Source organism: Panthera onca, chromosome C1 (assembly GCF_046562875.1).
Source record: "Panthera onca isolate mPanOnc1 chromosome C1, mPanOnc1 haplotype 2, whole genome shotgun sequence".
Taxonomy (NCBI): Eukaryota; Metazoa; Chordata; class Mammalia; order Carnivora; family Felidae; genus Panthera; species Panthera onca.
This window is the reverse complement of record NC_138346.1, coordinates 35,066,962-35,086,176: the sequence shown is the minus strand read 5'-3', so window position 1 is coordinate 35,086,176 and position 19,215 is coordinate 35,066,962. Positions and strand designations below refer to the sequence as shown.

At 38.5% G+C, this 19,215-nt stretch overlaps 1 protein-coding gene across 2 annotated transcripts; it reads right to left on the bottom strand.

Moving 5' to 3' along the window:
* Window positions 1-10,548: 10,548 nt before the first annotated feature.
* Window positions 10,549-18,913, bottom strand: CLK1 (CDC like kinase 1). Of its 2 annotated transcripts, XM_060622913.3 has the most exons (13): window positions 18,770-18,913; window positions 16,553-16,713; window positions 16,036-16,264; window positions 14,965-15,055; window positions 14,512-14,578; window positions 13,300-13,416; window positions 13,049-13,215; window positions 12,437-12,531; window positions 12,211-12,340; window positions 11,973-12,055; window positions 11,387-11,466; window positions 11,061-11,151; window positions 10,549-10,929 (listed from the first exon to the last, which is right to left on the bottom strand). In XM_060622913.3, exons 2-13 carry the CDS (start codon window positions 16,711-16,713, stop codon window positions 10,786-10,788), a joined length of 1,455 nt encoding a protein of 484 aa, XP_060478896.1. In that variant the 5' UTR covers window positions 18,770-18,913; the 3' UTR covers window positions 10,549-10,785. The 2 variants fall into 2 exon arrangements, with proteins under 2 accessions (XP_060478896.1, XP_060478897.1); XM_060622914.2 differs by lacking the exons at window positions 14,965-15,055; window positions 16,553-16,713; window positions 18,770-18,913 and having other exon boundaries at window positions 16,036-16,149.
* Window positions 18,914-19,215: the final 302 nt, after the last annotated feature.

Genomic DNA, 19,215 nt, shown 5'->3' with positions numbered 1-19,215 from the left:
AAATGGTGCAGAGGGCTGAAAAACAACCAGAGAAAAAGCCTGTTTTGCAGGAGGGAAAGATAGTAGATGGAGGTAAAGGAATGTTAGTCCAAATTTTAAATCTACCTTGGGCTCTGCTCCTGAAACCCCTGCCACCTCTGCCCCCCACTCCCGCCACTTCCTGCTCCACCCCCAGCATGCCTGGCTCTGCCCCCTCCTATACAGTCCTCAGTGTCCCCCATGCCATTAGCTCCTGCTCCTTGCCCTCACTATCAAAAAGCAAAATGCACTCCAAGCCATTGGGCCACCTCCTTATGAGGTTCAAACTGTAGTTCCTCTCAAGTCTACATGAAGGGGCCCAAGAGTTCCCCAGCTTTAAACCACCCACTTCAGACTTCCCCACAGGAGTCCCAAATGAAATTGATGGTGGGGAATAATTGATTTTTAGTGGACACAGGTGCAACATATTCGGTATTAAAGGTAATTTAAGTTTGTTGGTTTACTTAAAATAGACATGTCTTTAGAGTTATCAGCATTAAAATAAAACTTTTATTCTATCAAGTTTACTAAAGGTCAAATAAACTTGTGTTACTTGTGTTGCAATTTGTCAGCAAAAAGATGACTTCAAATGATAGTTTTGTCTATCTCATAAAGTTTTCATGGACAATTGTTAAGAACAAGGAGGTTGAGTAGTAAGTTTTATTTAAAGCTTTCAAAATTTGAAATTTTGGAGTTTTGCTAAGCTAAATGATGAATTGGGTTGAATTCATTGGCTAAGTCTTTCTCAAATATGATAGAATATTAAAGCATTGATTACTGAACATAGGTTTGTCTGCTTTTGGCTTCTTATTGCACAGACACTGAGGATGCTTGGGTCTGTTGGTAAACCTGCTTTGTGATTTACTGAAAGTTGTGCTATGAAAAAAAATTATAAAATGTATTCATAAATTTCTGATCTAAAGAATTGTGGTGTAACAGACAGTTTGCAATTGTTTACCACTTGGTTTTCACTTGAGGCTAAGGTTTCTTTTATTTATTTATTTAATTCCAGTATAATTAACACACACGCAGTGTTATATTAGTTTCAGGTGTACAATATAGTGATTCAACACTTCCGTAGTTACTCAGTGTTCACCATAAGTTCTTCTCTGGTAACCAGCAGTTCTCTGTAGTTGAATCTGGTTTTTTATTGTTGTTGCTTGTCTCTTTTTTTCTTTGTTTTGTTTTGTTTCTCAAATTCCACATATGAGTAAAATCATACGGTGTTTGTCTTTCTCTGACTGATATTTCACTTCGCTTTATACCCTCTAGATCCATCCATGTTGTTGCAAGTGGCAAGATTTCATTACTGTTTTATGGTTGAATAATATTCCATTGTGTGTATATACCATATCTTCTTTATTCATCTATCAATGGTTACTTGGGTTGCTTTCATATTTGGCTATTGTAAATAATGTTGCAGCAAAAATAAGGGTGCATGTATCTTTTTGAATTAGCGTTTTTGTTTCCTTTGGGTAAATACCCAGTAGTGTAATTACTGGATTATATGGTAATTGTATTTTTAATTTTTTGAGTGAACTTCATATTGTTTTCCACAGTGGCTGCACCAGTTTGCATTTCTACCAATAGTGCAAAAGGATTCCTTTTTCTCTACATTCTCACTAACATTTGTTTCATGTGTTTTTGATTTTAGCCATTCTGACAGGTGTGACACAGTATCTCTGTGTGGTTTTGATTTGCATTTCCCTGATGATGAGTGATGGGCATCTTTTCATGCATTTGTTGGCGATCTGGGTGTCCTTGGAGAAATGTCGGTTCATGTCTTCTGCCCATTTTTAATTGGGTTGTTTTTTTGGTGTTGAGTTATATAAGTTTTCTTTTAAATATATTTTGGATATCAACCCCTTATCAGATATAACATTTGCAAATATCTTCTCCCATTCAGTGGGTTGGTTCCCTTTGTGTTTTGTTGGTGGTTTCTTTCACTATGCAAAAGCCTTTTATTTTGGTATAGTCCTAAAAGTTTAATTTTGTTTTTGTTTCCCTTGCCAAAGGAGATAGATCTAGAAAAATGTTTCTTTGGCTGATGTCAGAGATTACTGCCTATGTTTTCTTCTAGGAATTTTATGATTTCAGGTCTCACATTTAGGCCTTTAATCCATTTTTAGTTTATTTTTGTGTATGGTGTAAGAAAGTGGTCCAGTTTCATTCTTTTGCATGTAGCTGTCCACTTTTCCCATTACCATTTTTTTGAAGAAACAGTCTTTCTCCCATTGTATATTCTTGCCTCCTTTGTTGAAGATTAATTGACCATATAAATGTGGGCTTATTTCTGGGCTCTCTATTATGTTCTGTTGATCTATGTGTCTATTTTTATGCCAGTACCATACTGTTTTGATTACTACACCAACGTAGTATATCTTGAAATCTGGGATTGTGATAACTCCAGTTTTGTTCTTCTGTTACAAGATTGCTTTGGCTATTTGGGGTCTTTTGTGGTTTCATATAAATTGGAGTGTGATTTGTTCTAGTTCCATGAAAAATTCTGTTGGTATTTTGAGGGAGATTGCATTAAATTTATAGATTAGTTTGGGTATATGCACATTTTATCAGTATTCTTCCAATCAATGAGCATGGAATATCTTTCCATTTGTGTCATCTTCAATTTATTTCGTCAATGTTTTATAGTTTCCAAGGTACAGGTATTTCACCTCCTTGTGTAAGTTTATTCCGAGGTATTTTATTATTTTTGGTGCAATTGTAAATGAGATTTTTAAAAAAGATTTTAAGTAATCTCTACATTGAACATGGGGCTAAAACTTATTGCCCCCAGATCAAGAGTTGGATGGCTCCGCTGGTGTCAGCCAGTGCCCCCAAAATTATTTTCTTAATTTCTGTTTCTGCTACTTCATTATTAGTGTATAGAAATGCAACAATATTCTGTATATTGATTTTTTATCCTGTGGTTTCACTGAATTCATTTATCAGTTCTAGTAGGTGTTTTTGTTGTTGTTGTTGTTGTTGTTGTTTTTTGCGGAATCTTTAGGATTATCTTCATGTATTATCATACCATCTACAAATAGTGAGAGTTTCATGTCTTCCTTACCAATTTGGATGCATTTTATTTTTTTCTTCTCTGACTGCTGACGCTATGACTTCCAGTAATATGTTGAATAAAAGTGGTGAGAGTGGACAACCTTATCTTATTCCTGATCTTAGAGGAAAATATATCTCAAATTAAGACTTCAATAGATAAAATTAACAGCAGACTGGACAAACTAAAGAGGATTAGTAAACTGGAAAACAGACCAGAAGAAAATCCCCAAATTGAAACATGGAGATCAGAAATGTAAAGAGTATGAGAGACATTTCCAGAAAGACAGATTGAAGTACTTTGCTCCTTCCACTAAGTACAACTAAAAACCCTAAGCATTATATATAAAACAAAAGTAAGAAGACCTTATCTGGATCTTAGGAATGACATGGTTGTGAGTTTTCCCTGGCTTTTCTTTATCCTAGACTTGATGCTGGAGAAGTTGGCAACCTGGAAACATCAATAAGCACAGACAAAAATCCTCAATAAAGTCTGCTCTCTCTAGCCAAAGGGCCAGGAAAAGAGCAGCCAAGAAAAGAAAAAAAGAGAAACAAAAACAACAAATTTGAGATGGTGGAAGAACAGAGGGAGAGAGAGAAAGAAAGGAAGAGCATCTCAAGCAGGCTCCACAGTGCAGAGCCTGATGCAGGGCTTGATTGCACAACCCTGGGATCATGACCTGAGCCCAAATCAAGAGTTGTACACTCAACCTGAGCCACCCAGGTGCCCCTTGACAGAAAACTTTTTTTTTTAGTAATTGCTACAACTTATTGAGTACCAGATACTTCGCTTAAATTTTTTTAAGTTTATTTATTTATTTTCGAGAGAGAGCAAGTGGGGGAGGGACAGAGACAGAGAGGAAGACAGAGAGAATCCCAAGCAGGATCTACACTGTCAGCACAGAGCCTAACACAGGGCTCAATCTCACAAAGTGTGAGATCATGACCTGAGTCGAAACCAAGAGTCAGAGGCTTAACCAAATGAGCCACCCAGGTGCCCCAATACTTTATTTTAGGGGGGGGGGGGGGCTCAAGTGAGTGAGGGGCAGAGAGAATAGGAGACAGACAGAATCCCATGAGGGGCAGAAAGAGCGAGGGAGCTCACCCAGAGTGGTGCATGAGCTCACCCAAAGCAGCGCTTGTGCTCATCTGAAGCGGGACTTTAGCTCACTGGATGCAGTGCTTGAACTCACCAACTGTGAGATCATGACCTGAGTCAGATGCTTAACTGACTGAGCCACCCAGGCGCCCCCTTAATAGAAAACTTTTAAAAATACAATTGATTGCTCTACTCCAGCCAAACACCACAGAAAAAAACATGGTTCTACTTCCACTTTAGCTAGCAAAATTCAACTGGGGATCTGAGATTTCCACCCTACCAAGGTTCTGACAAAATTACTCAACCTCTGACTAGGTGGTACCAGAGAAGGCTGAGTAGGGAGCTGGGGCTTTCATCTCTGCTGGGTGATAATACTCCTCCCTGTTGTATCCATCTGGAGATTTTCATCCTCATTTGTAGTAATGAGATACCCCTCCCTCTTCCTGCTGGTGTGGCATTTTGAGGCCATGTGGAGAGTCAGAACTTTCATGCTGTCCACAGACAACATGGACTGAGGCCACTCCACTCAAGGTCAGTCAGGCCATCTGAGGTAATAGGTAATGAAGCAATCCTGCCCCTCCCATGCAGGGCTGGAGGCCTGCCCCTCCCATGCAGTGCGGAGTCAGAATTGCCAACTCTGCCCAGAGGTGAGGTGGAACTCCTCTCTGACCTGGGTGTTAACATAAGCTGAGTGGAGATCCTGGACTCCTCATTCCCCTGCCTTTCCCACCAGGGTAGTATCAGAGGAGTCCTAGTGAAATAGAATATTTAAGTAAGACCCAGAGTCTTATAAATGCCCCAAATACTCAGGTTTCAATCATAATAAAAAAATTACTTGTCAGACCAAGGATCAAGAAAATATAATTTAAAAATGTCAACAGATGCCAAGATAACAGATCTTGGAATTACCCGATGATGACTTGATTTGATTTGAATTTTTTAGAGAAAAAGCGAGCTTGGGGGAGAGGGGTAGAAGGAGAGAAACTTAAGCAGGCTCCACACTGAGCGTGGGCTCAATACCATGACCCTGGGATCATGACCTGAGCCAAAATCAAGAGTTGGTCACTCAACTGACTGAACCACCCAGGTGCCCCCCTACGATGATTTTAAAGCAGTCATCAGAAAAATGCTGTAATGAGCAATTACAAAAACACTTGAAAAAAAAAAAAAGGAAAAATAGAAAGTCTCAGCAAATAAATATGAGACACGAGGAACCAGATCGAAATGTTGTAGCTGAGAAACACGACAGTTGGGGGGAAAACCCCCCACGGGATGGGCTAAACAGTAGAAAGGAAGGAATTGAGGGAAAAAATTGGTATTCTTGAATAATAGAAATTATCCAATCTAAATAACAGAAAATAGATGGGAAAAGAATGACCAGAGGATCAAGGACCTTTTGAACTATAACAAAAGATCTAGTATTCATGTCAAGAGTCCCAGAAAGAAAAAAGTGGGCAAGGCTGAAAAAGTATTCAAAGACGTATGGTTGAAAACTCCCAAATTAGGCAAATGATCTAAACCTTCAGATTTGAGAAGCTGAATGCATCTCTAAAAAAGATAAACCCAAAGAATATATACATAGTCAAACACATAGTCAGACTATACAAAGACACATAGTCAAACATCTTTTGAAAATCCAGCCACCCACTACTTTTTGTAAAGTTTTACTAGAATGCAGTGACACCCATTCATTTACATGTTACCTACTTTCTCACTACGATAGCAAACATATACGCTTAAAACATATAGAAGAAAAAATACAGTGAACCTTCATTGATTCATCACCTAATTTCAACTATTATTATCTCACAGCCAATCTTATTTGGTCTATACTCCCTCTCTCCTCCCTTCTGCTTCTCCCAACCCCTCTGGGATTATTCTAAGGCAAAACCAAGGCATGGTAACTTTTCCAGGAATCCTTTCCTGTAACTGTTGAAAGGGAGGCAATATTCTTTCTTCCACTAGTAGAGTATAAGCCAGGACTGCAAGCAACCACTTTTGCAACCATTCAGAACGTTCTGGTGACTTCCTATCTCATCCAGAACAAAATAATCTACAAAGCAGGGGTGTCTGTCTGGCTCAGTCAGTAGAGTATGTGACTTTTGATCTTGGGGTTGAAGTTTGAGCCCCACATTGGGTGTGATTACTTAGAAATAAAATCTTAACACCCCCCCGCCCCCCCCCCCCCCCCCCCGATCTACAAAGCCCTACATAATCTAGCCCCTGGATCTCTCTCTAACCTCATTTCCTAACACTCTAACACCCATTCAGCTTCAACTATACTGGTCTTGCTGTACGATGAGCATACTAAGGATGCTTCTGCTTCTGTGGCAATTACTATCTCCTCTGCTTGCATAATCTTCCCTGGGTTATTATCTACATGGGCCTCTCCCTAATTTCCTAAGAATTTTACTCAAAAAAAAAAAAAAAAAAGGTTACCTATTTATTCAATATTTACTGAGCATCTTCAATCTTCCTGGCACTGTTATAGGTTCTTGGGATATGCAGTGAACAAATTAAAACATCTCTGGGATCACGGAGCTTACCTCTCAAAGGTGTAAAAGTAAACTCCTAAAGAGAAACAGCAGAGAAGGGAAATATGGATGGTGTTAAGGGAGGTTGTGGCAATTTTAAGTAGTCAGGGAAGGACTCACTGAAATAAACATCTGAAGGAGAGTGAAATGTGTATACCCAGAAGAGGAAGGACTATACTTGGTATGTTTGAGGATAAGGAGGCCAGTGAGGCCACAGAACTACAGAAGAGAAAGTAGCTGGCATTGTTGTCAGAAAGATGTAGTGGCATAGAAGATATTATCTATTTAAAGTTTATTTTTTTTATTTTGGAAGGGAGATAGAGAGCAAGCAAGGGAGGGACCAAGAGGGAGACAGAATCCCAAGCAGGCTGTGTGTGGTGTGTGGAGCCTGATGCAGGGCTCAATCTCCCGAACCACGAGATCACATCCTGAGCCAAAGTCAAGAGTCAGACGCTTAACCTATTAAGCCACCCGGGCATCCCAGACAGTAGATATTGTAAAGGTGATTATAACGACTTTGGTAGACTGATATGGAAGCCTTTGGCTTTTGAGATGGGTAACTTGACATTGAGTTTTAACAGGCTCACTCTGACTTCTGTTTGTAGACTGGGAACAGTTAAGATGGATGATTGATTCCACTGATGGTCCAAATTCTCTACCACTGCTTTTGTCCCCACCTTTTGCCATGTAATCTTGTAATATCCTCCGATGCAGATGCTAGCACCCAGCCACATGCCTTTCTTTGACCAACGGGATATTAGCAAATTGGCCCTAGGACACCATTCCCGAGGGGCAGGATAAGCCTCAAAGCTTGAACTTCCTTGCTTTTAAAGGTATCTAAACCCATGTTTTTTTCTTTTAGGTTTATTTATTTTGAGAGACTGCGAGTGGGGGAGGGGCAGAGAGAGACAAAGACACAGAATCCCAAGCCGGCTATGTACTAACAGCGCAGAGCCCGATTCAGGCCTCAAACTCACGAAACCGTGAGACTATGACCTGAGCCGAAATCAAGAGTTGGACACTTAACCAAGTCACTCAGGCACCCCAAAGATCTATAGGCCCTTAAAGGTTTAGGTCATTCAATCTAATGCATCTCACTTTCAAACATGTAACCAATCCACTTTTCTTACATCTTAAAGGCTGTTAATTAGTACAACTGAATATGCAGGTCACCATCTGCAATGGCAAAATTTATGTAACTCAAAAACTAGGACTACAGTATGTAATTTGAGATTATCTAAGGTCAATTTATTTAAAATGTACTATCATTTAGAGTGTACTCTTAAGAAAAAAATTCAGAGAAATCCTCTGCACAGGCCACCTTAATGTAATTTTTGAGTGCAAATTAACCCTAAGATTATTGTATTGCAGGGGACCAAAGGAACATGCAAAATACCAGTTAATATGTGACTCCTTCCAGAGCTAATAGCTTTTGTATAATCCAGGCCACTATTCCACTTGTGCTTTTCGTCTATTAAACATACCTGTAACTCTGAGATAAATACTGTAATATTCCTTAGTTTTACAAATAATATAGTCAAGAACAGACTTAGTGACATTCCAAAGTCATGCAGCTTATAGTAAGGGCTAGTTTTCAATCTAAATAGTATGGACCTGGAGTTGAGATCCTTATTCTGGCAACAAAAATTTATACTATGCCCTAAAAATCTGCTTAAAATCTCAGCGTTAATTTTATTTTTAAATTTCTAAAAAACCCCAAAACTCTTTTCAAAAAACAATGCAAGAACTGGACATCCACATGCAAAGATTAATCCTTCACAAAAATTAACTCAAATGGATTAGATTTAAATGCAAAACACAAAACTTTAAAACTCCTAGGGAGAAAAGCTAGATGATCTTGAGTATGGCGACTTTTTAGAGACAGTAATGCCATAACCCATGAAAAAAACCTGACAATCTAGACTCTCTAAACATTAACTGCTGCTCTGTGAAAGGTCAAGAGAACAAGTCAAGCCAGACTGGAAGAAAATATTTGCAAAAGACAGGTCTAATAAAGGACTTTATCCCAAATCTACAGGTAACTTTTTTTTTAATTTTTGAGAGACCACACACATATGCACACACAGGGGAGGGACAGAGAGAAAAATCCCAAGCAGGGTCCACACTGTCAGTGCAGAACTGGATGTGGGGCTTGAATGCAGTCTGACATCATGACCTGAATGGAAACCAAGAGTCAACTTGGTTGACTCAACTGACTGAGCCACCCAGGTGCCTTACAAAGAACTCTTAATGTATCTTTATCATTTAATCTAGCAACCACTTGTTTTCTACCCAAAAGAATTGCAAACTTAGGTCCAAAAAAACAAAAAAACCCACACCCGTCCATGGGCATTTTTAGCAGCTTTATTCAAAATTGTCAAACTAGGAAGTAAGATGTTCTTTAGTAGGTGAGTGGATAACCTATACTACACCCAGACAATAGAATACTAATTCAGAACTAAAAAATGAACTATAAAGCTATGAAAAGATGGGAGGAACCTTAAATGCACATTACTTAGGTGAAAGCCGCCAATCTGAAAGGCCAAATACTGATTCCAATTATAGGACATTCTAGAAAAGGCAAAACTACAGAGTGAAAAGATTGGTGGTTGCCAGAGTATGGAAGGGGAAGAAGAGATAATAGGCAGAGCTCAGATTTTTAGAGCAATGAAAATACTCCATATTCTACAACGATGGATGGATTACACATTTGTCCAAACCCAAGAACGTATTACACAAAAGTGAACTAGAGCAATCTATGGACTTTGGGTGATTATGTCAACATAGATTCAATTAGAATACATACCCACTGGTGAGGGATGTTAACAGAGGATGCTATGTACGTGCGGGGGCAGAGGGTACATCCATCTCTGTACCTTCCTCCCAATTTTGCTGTGAACCTACTACAACTCTTAGAAGTCTCTAAAAATTTTTTTGAGAGAGCACATGTGCACAAGCAGGGGAAGGGCACAGGGAGAATCTCAAGCCGTCTCCATGCCCAGGGCAGAGCCAAACACAGGGCTTGATCTCACTCATGACCTGGGCCAAAATCAAAAGTCAGATGCTTAGGGCACCTGGGTGGCTCAGTTGTTAAGCATCTGACCTTGACTCAGGTCATGACCTTACAGTTGGTGAGTGAGTCTGACATCAGGTAAAAACATGAGCCCCAGGCGAGTCCTGCTTCTCTCGCTCTCTGCCCCTTTATCTTTTGTGCCCTCTCTTGCTCTTAAAACAAAAGTCAAATGCTTGACTGAATCACCCAGACATCCCAAAGTCTTAAAACAATAATAAAAAATAAAAACCCTGATGCAGAGTCCTAAATGGATCAAATATAAATGAAACCATCGGCAAAAGCCTGACTTTTGTCAAGTCACTTGATAACTTAAACTTGGCTGCCAAGTATTCTGGAAGTTATTAAGTTTTTTTACGATTTTATATTTTTTAAGTAATATCTACACCTAACGTTGGACTCCAATTCAATACCCCAAGTTCAAGAGTTGCATGTTCTTCCAACTGAGCCAGCCAGGTACCTCTCTGGAAGCTTTTCTGTCATTCATTATCAGTCTTGAGCATAGGACATGAGGCCATTTGTAGTATCCTACTGGGGGGGGGCGGGGGAAGGTTAGAATAAAGAGAGGAAGAAAACTGGGGACTAATTTCTACTTCTTTGTGTCCTGTAATGTGGGCTCATTAACATTTGGTTTTAAGAAGGAAGGAAGAAGCTCCAATGCTAGCAATCCCTAAAATGCAAACAGCTAACTATTTCTGAAGACTTAAGGAAACCTCCAAGAATGGAAATCTATGCACGAAGAAAAATGGTGCTAAAACCAAGTTATAGATTCCTTTAAATTTCATAAGCGCAAAAAGTTTATTCTGAATAAATCATTTTATACAGTAATTACTGGAAAAAATGTTCATTACTTTAGCTATTTACTTAACAATTCAAATTATCCAAGCAAAATAAACATGGCAATAAAAAAAATGTAAGAAATTTACAAAAGCTATACAAAATAACTTATTTAAAAATTAAGACTGATACAGTCTATAAAATCTCTTCAAGAGAGCTATACTGTTACAGATCTATGTATCTTTTCTCAGGGGATGAAAGAAAGGATGCTTTAAGGCTTCTCTGAGAGTAATCCTTTTAGCTGGATCATACTGTAACATTTTCTCAATGAGGTCAAAGAGAAGTTCATGTTCAGCATCCTGAGAGAGCATAAATTCCTGAAAGGAAAAGAAATACAGTCAACAATCTTTTCTACTACCATTTATTACCATTTTATTTTCTACCATAAAAAGAAGGGAAATTCAAGGTTTTGATAATTTAAGCCCAGGCTTAAATGGGCCAGGCTCACCTTCAGAGGTTTACAGCGCCTTGAAACATATCTGCCAGCAGAACTGTGTTCATCCCAGTCTAATCGATCATGATGGAAATATTTACGTTTCCTAAAAGTAAATATCCATTCATTTATAATGCTGACAATGAAAACTTAAAAACATCTAGCAAAAGTGATTGGTTTCATCACTTATGATGATTTTATTGATCAAAGATTAACACTTTTCTAGAGACTTGGAAAATTACTTAAGTGAAGATGCATTTGTCAAACTTCACCATTTCATAAAATTCTAACCAGAATATAAAACCAAGTGGTACGAAAGATGTACCTACTCTTAAACATACCTCGTTTTCTGTATCATATGTTTTGGTAAAGGTCCAAGAATTCTTTCCATCATTGCCAAATGCTCCTTACTATCATGTGTCTAAAATAACAAACAGAACTTGTTAAGCCCATTGTGCACTTTGATCTCATTTAACACAGCTGCTACACTTCTAGTCCAGAAAGAGGTCACAAGGAAGGTGATTACTAAAAAAGGGCAAACTTTTAGCAAGTTACAGCTGATAACAAATATCAAGGCACACAGAACAAGGTCACCAATGACTTCTCTAAATCAACAGCATAATTGTTTATAAATGCTTAAAAATGTTTTTAAATAAAATAATAAATTATGAAGGGAAATACAAATACCCAATAGCATCAGAGTCACAGGACTTTCATTTCTTTATACTCATCTACAGTTAAGTCTACAAGGAGAAAAAAAGCTACCTAAATGTGCATACTTTGCATTAAAGTGCTCATTCACATAAGACAAAATAAATAAATAAATAAATAAATAAATAAATAAATAAATAAATAAATAAAGGGCTCATCCACACAAACAAGCACTTTTCTTGAGCAAAGCCATCGAAACAGATCACGGTCACTTACTGGAAATACCGTAAACCCAAGGTAGTATTCAATAAGAATACATCCTATACTCCAAACATCACACGGCTGGGACCATCCCAGGGCTGCAAAGCAAAGCAAACTGTCAGAAAAAGACTTCAATATTCCTTGAAGACCTAAAAAATGCCATAAAGATTAAGACTAGAATTCTAAATTTTAAAGTGAGCTTCAATAAAGATATATATAGAAGTTCCCAAACAATAATTAAGAAGTAACTTACCTAAAATAACTTCAGGTGCCCTATAATGCCTTGTAGATACCAATGTACTGTGATGTTCATCATCATATGTTGCACTTCCAAAGTCTACAACTTTAATATCTGGATTTATTAAGGTACGTTCATCACGTTTCTGAAAATCGTAATTCATGGGTTAAGGAGGCATAATACCTTGAGGCATAAAATATTCACTTCTAACTATGAAAATACTAATACACTGAAGACTTACCATTTTGGGATTATATGCCTCTGTGTAGTCAGACTGCACAAATAAGATGTTTTCAGGCTTTAAGTCTGTGTGAGTCAACTTATTACTGTGCAGAACTGAGAATGAAACAAACAACTACTGTAATTGGAAAATCAAAAACCTAACCAAACTCAAAGCCCTACAACAAAAAACCTCTCTGATGCCTTTTCCACAGGTCCAAAGTTGTCAACATCCAACAGCTGGCTAGAAAACCACCCACTACCTTCAGTTAGTCCACTGCCAGCTAACTACTCAAAAAGTAAAGAAAGAAGTATCTTTCTCTTACAAAGCCAAGATTTATCATTCTTTAACCCAGTGGTTCCGGGTTAGTATTTTTAAGAATCAAGCTAAATTACAGTCTTCTCTATGACAATGTACTATTGTACGATAGACAATATACTACTTACTGAATAAAACGCAATGAACTGACCAGCAGCTGGTTATCAACATCTTCTTCATACCTACTCTTAGGCCAGGTTTTTAAGACCTATAGGTTAGATCCCATTTTTTATTTAAAAATCCCAATCAGTCTGGCACTAGATCAGTCTCAACAAACTCAAGATTCTCATTCTCAAAGATATGCCAAGTACTCACAATTCACGGACTTGCATATCTGATATGCCATCTTCCTGATATGATCCAGACGAAATGGTAGAAAACCATTTTCCTTAATGAAGTCATAAGTACTAAGTCCTAGTAGTTCAAATACAATGCAAATATGACCATGATGCTCAAACCACTCCAACATCTGGACACAGCGGCTATAAACATGAAAAATAACTGAGTACAGCTTCTTACAATTCAAATCTACGTGACAGAATTTTCTGAATTGTTTTTATACTTACAATGTACTGCTGGGGTCTGTTGTATTCAAGTGTTCCAGAACTTGTATTTCTGAGCGAGCAGCTTCACAGTATCTATCCACATTTTTAACTATTTTTACTGCTACATGTCTACCTCCTCTGTTAGAAAAAGTCCAAGTCAAAAAAAAAAATGTTAAAGATGATGTCCTACTCCATTTTCCTATCACTCTTTTCAAACTGTGCGACTTCTACTTTGACCCACTGTATTTATCTTCTTAAATCTGTGGTCTAACATTTGGTTTTATCAGATGTACTATATGGAAGTACTCTCTTATAACTGCAACTCAATGTAAATAATGAGAATGATGCATATTTTTTTCATCAAACCACCACTCACATGAATGTTTTTTGGTCCTTCTACTAAAATGTATGTTAATAGTTGTAATTTAATAAGAACATTGGGGATATCACCACTTCAGTTTGTATTCCAATTAAGACTCAAAACATGTACATATAACAGTTTCTCCTTATAGTACCTGGCAAATATTTTATCAAATTCTTCCTTTGTCTACGTTACCAGAAAACTTTAGAGATAGTAGGAGCATAGTATGGAGCTCCAGCTCTCAAAACCTTACTAACCAATAGTAGGAAGCCTTCTCTAGTCATTTGTTTAGAAAAACTCTGCCATTCAAAAGGGGGGAAAAATTCAAATAGAAGACAAAAAAGGTAAAAGGAGAGTTCTTACATTATCTCAAGAAATTTTAATTTGAAGAACATGAATAAAGCAACATGTAATACCATTTTACAAGAGTATTCAACCCTAATGGTGTAATCACAATGATAGCATCTAAAAATACAGATTCCTAGGTTAACTACTCTGATAATTGTTTCAACATGCCTTAGGTAAGCAAAATTCCAAATACCCCTAACATAAAACCAAGGCTTTGAAAAGTTCTGATTTAGATCACTGATCTGGGGCAGGGGGGATCACAATTTCCCAGTGGGATAACAAAAGAATACTTTCTAAAACAATAAAACCTGCTCTCAGCTTAAAATTAAAGGCTACGTACACTACTAATAGCTAATACTTAAAAAATGCAAAGTGCTAGTACCTTTTACTGGGAATTTCCCACATTACAGTAAAAAAACCAAATGAAAGGATATAATAATATATCTCATTCAGACCAGTCTAAAGCTAAAAAAATTTTCTAATGCTGATGACCTCCCCAAATGCAATTACAGTAGGAAACTTACGCTTTATGATCAATGCACTCCACGACTTTTCCAAAAGCTCCTTCTCCTAAAGTATCAACAATTTCATCTAAAAGAGAGAAATAAAGCTCAGTCATACCAAGAAGTGGAAATAATTTACTTATCATAATAAATGCTATCAATGCACATTATTCTAGTTGATGCTACAAATTTCCTTATCACTAGACATTTTACTGGTCAACACTGTCAAAAAACAGTTATAACTATTTTTAGGTCTAATTTCATTTTATTAACTTGATTTACTGTTTTGGAAGTTCTGCTTAACAAATATTAAATTTCTAAAGAAAGAAAAAACACAATCCCCACCCACCAAAAGAAATGGAAAACAAACAAACAAAAAACAGAGAAAGAAAAAAAGATTTCCAAATCCCTGAAATGTTTATATATAGATTATGTTATCTGAAAAGTTAATAAGTGTTGAAAAATATTCTATACATCTTGCACTTAGTACGTCTCCACTCTGACAGATCAGGTGACCCTCCTCATCATCCTCTACACTCCTGGTTCTTTTCCTTCGGTGACTCTTCTGGAAACGTCAAGTGGGCGGCACCAAGATCATCCAGCCAATCAATATACCCGAGTGAATTCAGGGCAGAATACGAAATTCATTCAGCGGGGAGATATTCAGGCATTCAGATACACGCCAGGCCACAAACGGTTGGCAGGAGCAATTTCAAATTCAGTCCCCAGAAATTCACAGGGCACATAGTTTATGTTAACAGGAGAAAAACATGGCAAGGAACAGATTTTCAGATAAGATACTCAAAGTGGCAAGGCAACAAAACATAATACAATTGTTTTTCTTAAAAAAAAAAAAAATGCTTAGTTGTAGCATTCACTGAAACATAATTTTAAGTTTCTAGTGTTCTAATTTAATGTTGCAAAATTGTAGGATGTAATAGTTACTTGGTCAAAGTAGACTGTGGCCAAATTAAGACTTCCTAGCTAATCTAACAAATATTGAAGCAGTAAATAAAATTAAAGTCCTAATTTTGGGGAGAAAAAAAAAAGATTTGGCATACAAGAATAACACTATGTCATTTAAAATGTCATCTGAACTATCTTCAAATTAACCCATAACCCATAATGTTCCAATCTGTTAAGTGGTTTGCTTAATGAAAAAAGAATTAGAAAGCATGCTTTGCTAGAAAAAGGCATGCCTAAACCTTTAATCTTACAAAAATAAAATGCCTATTCTACTTTTGTGATAAACTTCAATTTATCAAAACAAATCAGATTTCTTGAAGTACCACAAAACTAAGTTAATCACCTCCACTGTTTCACTGGAATGACAATTAATTGCTAACTAGTAATAAAAAGTTACTCTATTACTTAATATGTATTGTATTCAGGAGTTTCCTATGCAATGCACAAACACAGAAAGAATCCTGCAAGTTAAATTGAGATGACTTCTTTTTAAACACAACTTTCTCAAATAATCAAATTCAAGTTTTCCTGTCCCAAGGGGGAAATAAACTTTACAGAATGTTTTAAAAGAGCTCATACCCCATGTGAACGATGGTGTGAAGTACTATGGTGAATCCTATGTTTGCTTTTATAACTACTTCTTCCACTTCTACCAGAAGACTTGCTACTATGGTTCTGGTATCTGCTTTCATGGTCTCTATGGCGATGTCCAGGTTCACATCCTTGACTGTAGTCATTTCTGTATTCATCAATGTAGCGTCGACTATGATAATCTTTCTCATTTATGGACCTGTTTTCCACATAATGGCTAAAAACAAAAAATATTGTTAATTATTTATGCTAATACTAGATATCCTCAAACCGACAGTACTCTTAATACCTTTTGCTTTCCCCACCAAAAAAAAAAAATCCCATGCAATTTTAGAAACGTCATAAGCCATCATTGGAAACAGAAACAAATGCTATTCATGGCTACTTATTTAAGTGATGCTGTAATTTTAATCATGAAAATATACCCCCTCCACCGTTTTACTGAGGTATCACTGACATACAACATTTTGATGCAATATATGTTCATATATATTATCATTCTTACCTATCAGATGTTTTAGAGTGATTATATTTGCAGTGCTTATTCTCCCGGGCACTGCTATGTGATCTCTTCTTTCTTTTATGACTGCTGCTGCTTCTCCATTTTCCACAGTCCCAATCTTTTTCCTCCCAATCAGGGCAATAAGTTCTCTTCAAGTGTCTCATCTACATAAAAGAGAAGTTTTAAGTAGTATCCTACCTGTCAGCACTGAACACTTCAATTAATAAAACTCTTCTTTGCTAATTCATTCTAGCTGTGATTTTTAAACTGTTCTTTTATTTTTGTTTCTTTAAATATTTATTTTTAAGTAATATCTCAACACCCAACACGGGATGGAACTCACAATGTAGAGATCAAGTGTTGCGTGTTCCACCGACTGACCCAGCCAGGTGTCCCTAAATCGTTCTTTTATTTGTATATTTATTTTTTAATGTTTGTTTGTTTTTGAAAGAGAGAGAGGGAGAGTGTGAGCTGGGAAGGGGGGGGGGAGGGAGTGGCTGCAGAGGATGTGAAGCAGGCTCTGTGCTGATAGCAGAGTCTCCGATGTGAGTTCGAACTCAAAAACCATGAGATTCTGACCCAGACGGAAGTCAGACGCTTAACCGACTGAGCCACCCAGGTGCCCCTAAATTGTTCTTTTAAATCAAAGTTCAAAATTCATTGTCAGCCAATCTAAAATCACCGATAAATCCGATGAGAGCATTGCGCCAAAATGTGGAGTCCAAACTATTAACAATATTCTGCATTATCCATGTTATGCTAAGATTTATTTATTTTATTTTAATTTTTTTTTTTAACGTTTATTTATTTTTGAGACAGAGAGAGACAGAGCATGAACAGGGGAGGGGCAGAGAGAGAGGGAGACACAGAATCGGAAGCAGGCTCCAGGCTCTGAGCCATCAACCCAGAGCCCGACGCGGGGCTCGAACTCACGGACCGTGAGATCGTGACCTGAGCTGAAGTCGGACGCTTAACCGACTGAGCCACCCAGGTGCCCCTATGCTAAGATTTATTGAAAGTGTGTAGGAAAAGAAAAAAACGGGGAGAGGGCTGGAAAGTCCAATTCATCAACTTGGTAAAAACCTTACCCCTTTCCTGTCAGTAGCATAATTTACTACAGGTCCACATATGTAACTCTCCCCATTTAAACGTGTATCGGAAACTAGCCTCCCAACTCAAATGCAATCCGAAACGTTCTTTGCGACAGAACACTCATTATTGTGTATTTCTGTAAAGGAGATATATCCCCAAGGCCTTTTACTATACACAAATCAATGGTGGCATTAGAAAACCACAAAATACCATCTTCGATGACCATTCCCCCGGCATGTATATATATAACAAAACCTAGCTTATCTTAAAAGCAATCTTACATAATCAATTTAGAGGAGGGCAGCACCTTCCTTCCAGAAATGTTTCAAGAAGAATCCCTAACAACTTGGAAAAAAAAAAACCACACACACAGAAATGACTTTTCATTGTCCACTATCGTTTTTACCAGTACTAACTGCTGGGGCTCCACCACGTCTCTGCACACAACTCCGAGTCAAAATATTCTGAAGGTTGCTCTCAACATGTTGGGGGATCGAGGGCGCAAAAACTCCAACGCATAAGATGTCTGATAGCCTGACTGCTCTCACACGCTCCTTCAAATATATCCTATTATTTCTCCTTTTTCTAAACCCTATTTTTGTTAACGCCACCGAGGGCAAAGACACTCGTGATTTTCACTTTATTAAATCTTTTAAGACTCGAGTAGACCTTAGGTGATGTCGCCTCGTATCAGCTCAATGCGTTTTTCTCTCTGTTTGCTAGGAACACAGTTCCTCACAGGAGGCTGACATGCACATTCCAAAAGACAAGTAAACACCACCCACAGCAGGAAGCTTCGCCTCCTCCGCCCCGCCGCCATCTTACAGTTCCGCCGAGGTGGCCAGGGCCGCCGACGACAAAATGGCGCCTACGGGCGTCCGGCCAAGCCCTCCCAGCTCAGCCAAGTCACTACGCCTCGCCAGTGTCCGGGGAGTCGCGGTTCAAGGAGAAACTCGCGGCAACAGTCTCGGCAGAGAAGACAAGCGAGCCGCCTCCGTGCGACCCAAGAGGGTGAAAGAGGAAGGGAGGGGGAAGGGTCGTCGTACTAGAGGTTGTATGCCCCACAGGGCGCTCTCCGGGCACAGAAAAAGGGTCTTGACACCTAGCCCGCTTCCTCCTGAGTCTTACCTTCCTGGCCAGAGCGTCCAAGCCGAAGAAGACAAAAGATTGCAACGCGACGACAGAGTAAGCCCAGCTGGCTACCACGAGCTCCAACAACAAAATGGAGCTGACAGCCGCAGCGTCTGGACTCTCCTCGAAAATATTGGTGACGCTGCGAGCGCGTCCCCGCCGCGGGGCGGGGCGGGGCGGCACGGGCGCGTCACTGGAGCGCAGGGATGGAAGGAGACTAACGTAGGAGCCGTGTGCGCAGGCGCCGGGTGGGGAGCTCAGCGACAGAAGGTGGAGGTGGGGAAGTTGCGGACGGCGGCTCTGTCGGCCATGTTGTCCACTGTCTAGGTCTTAGGAAATAACGTAAGTACTGTGGAAAAGTCTCGTCCATGCTCTTTAAAAATATTTGGGAACGCTGGATACAAGAAGAAGTGAGGCAAGCATGATACAAAATATCCTGCGCC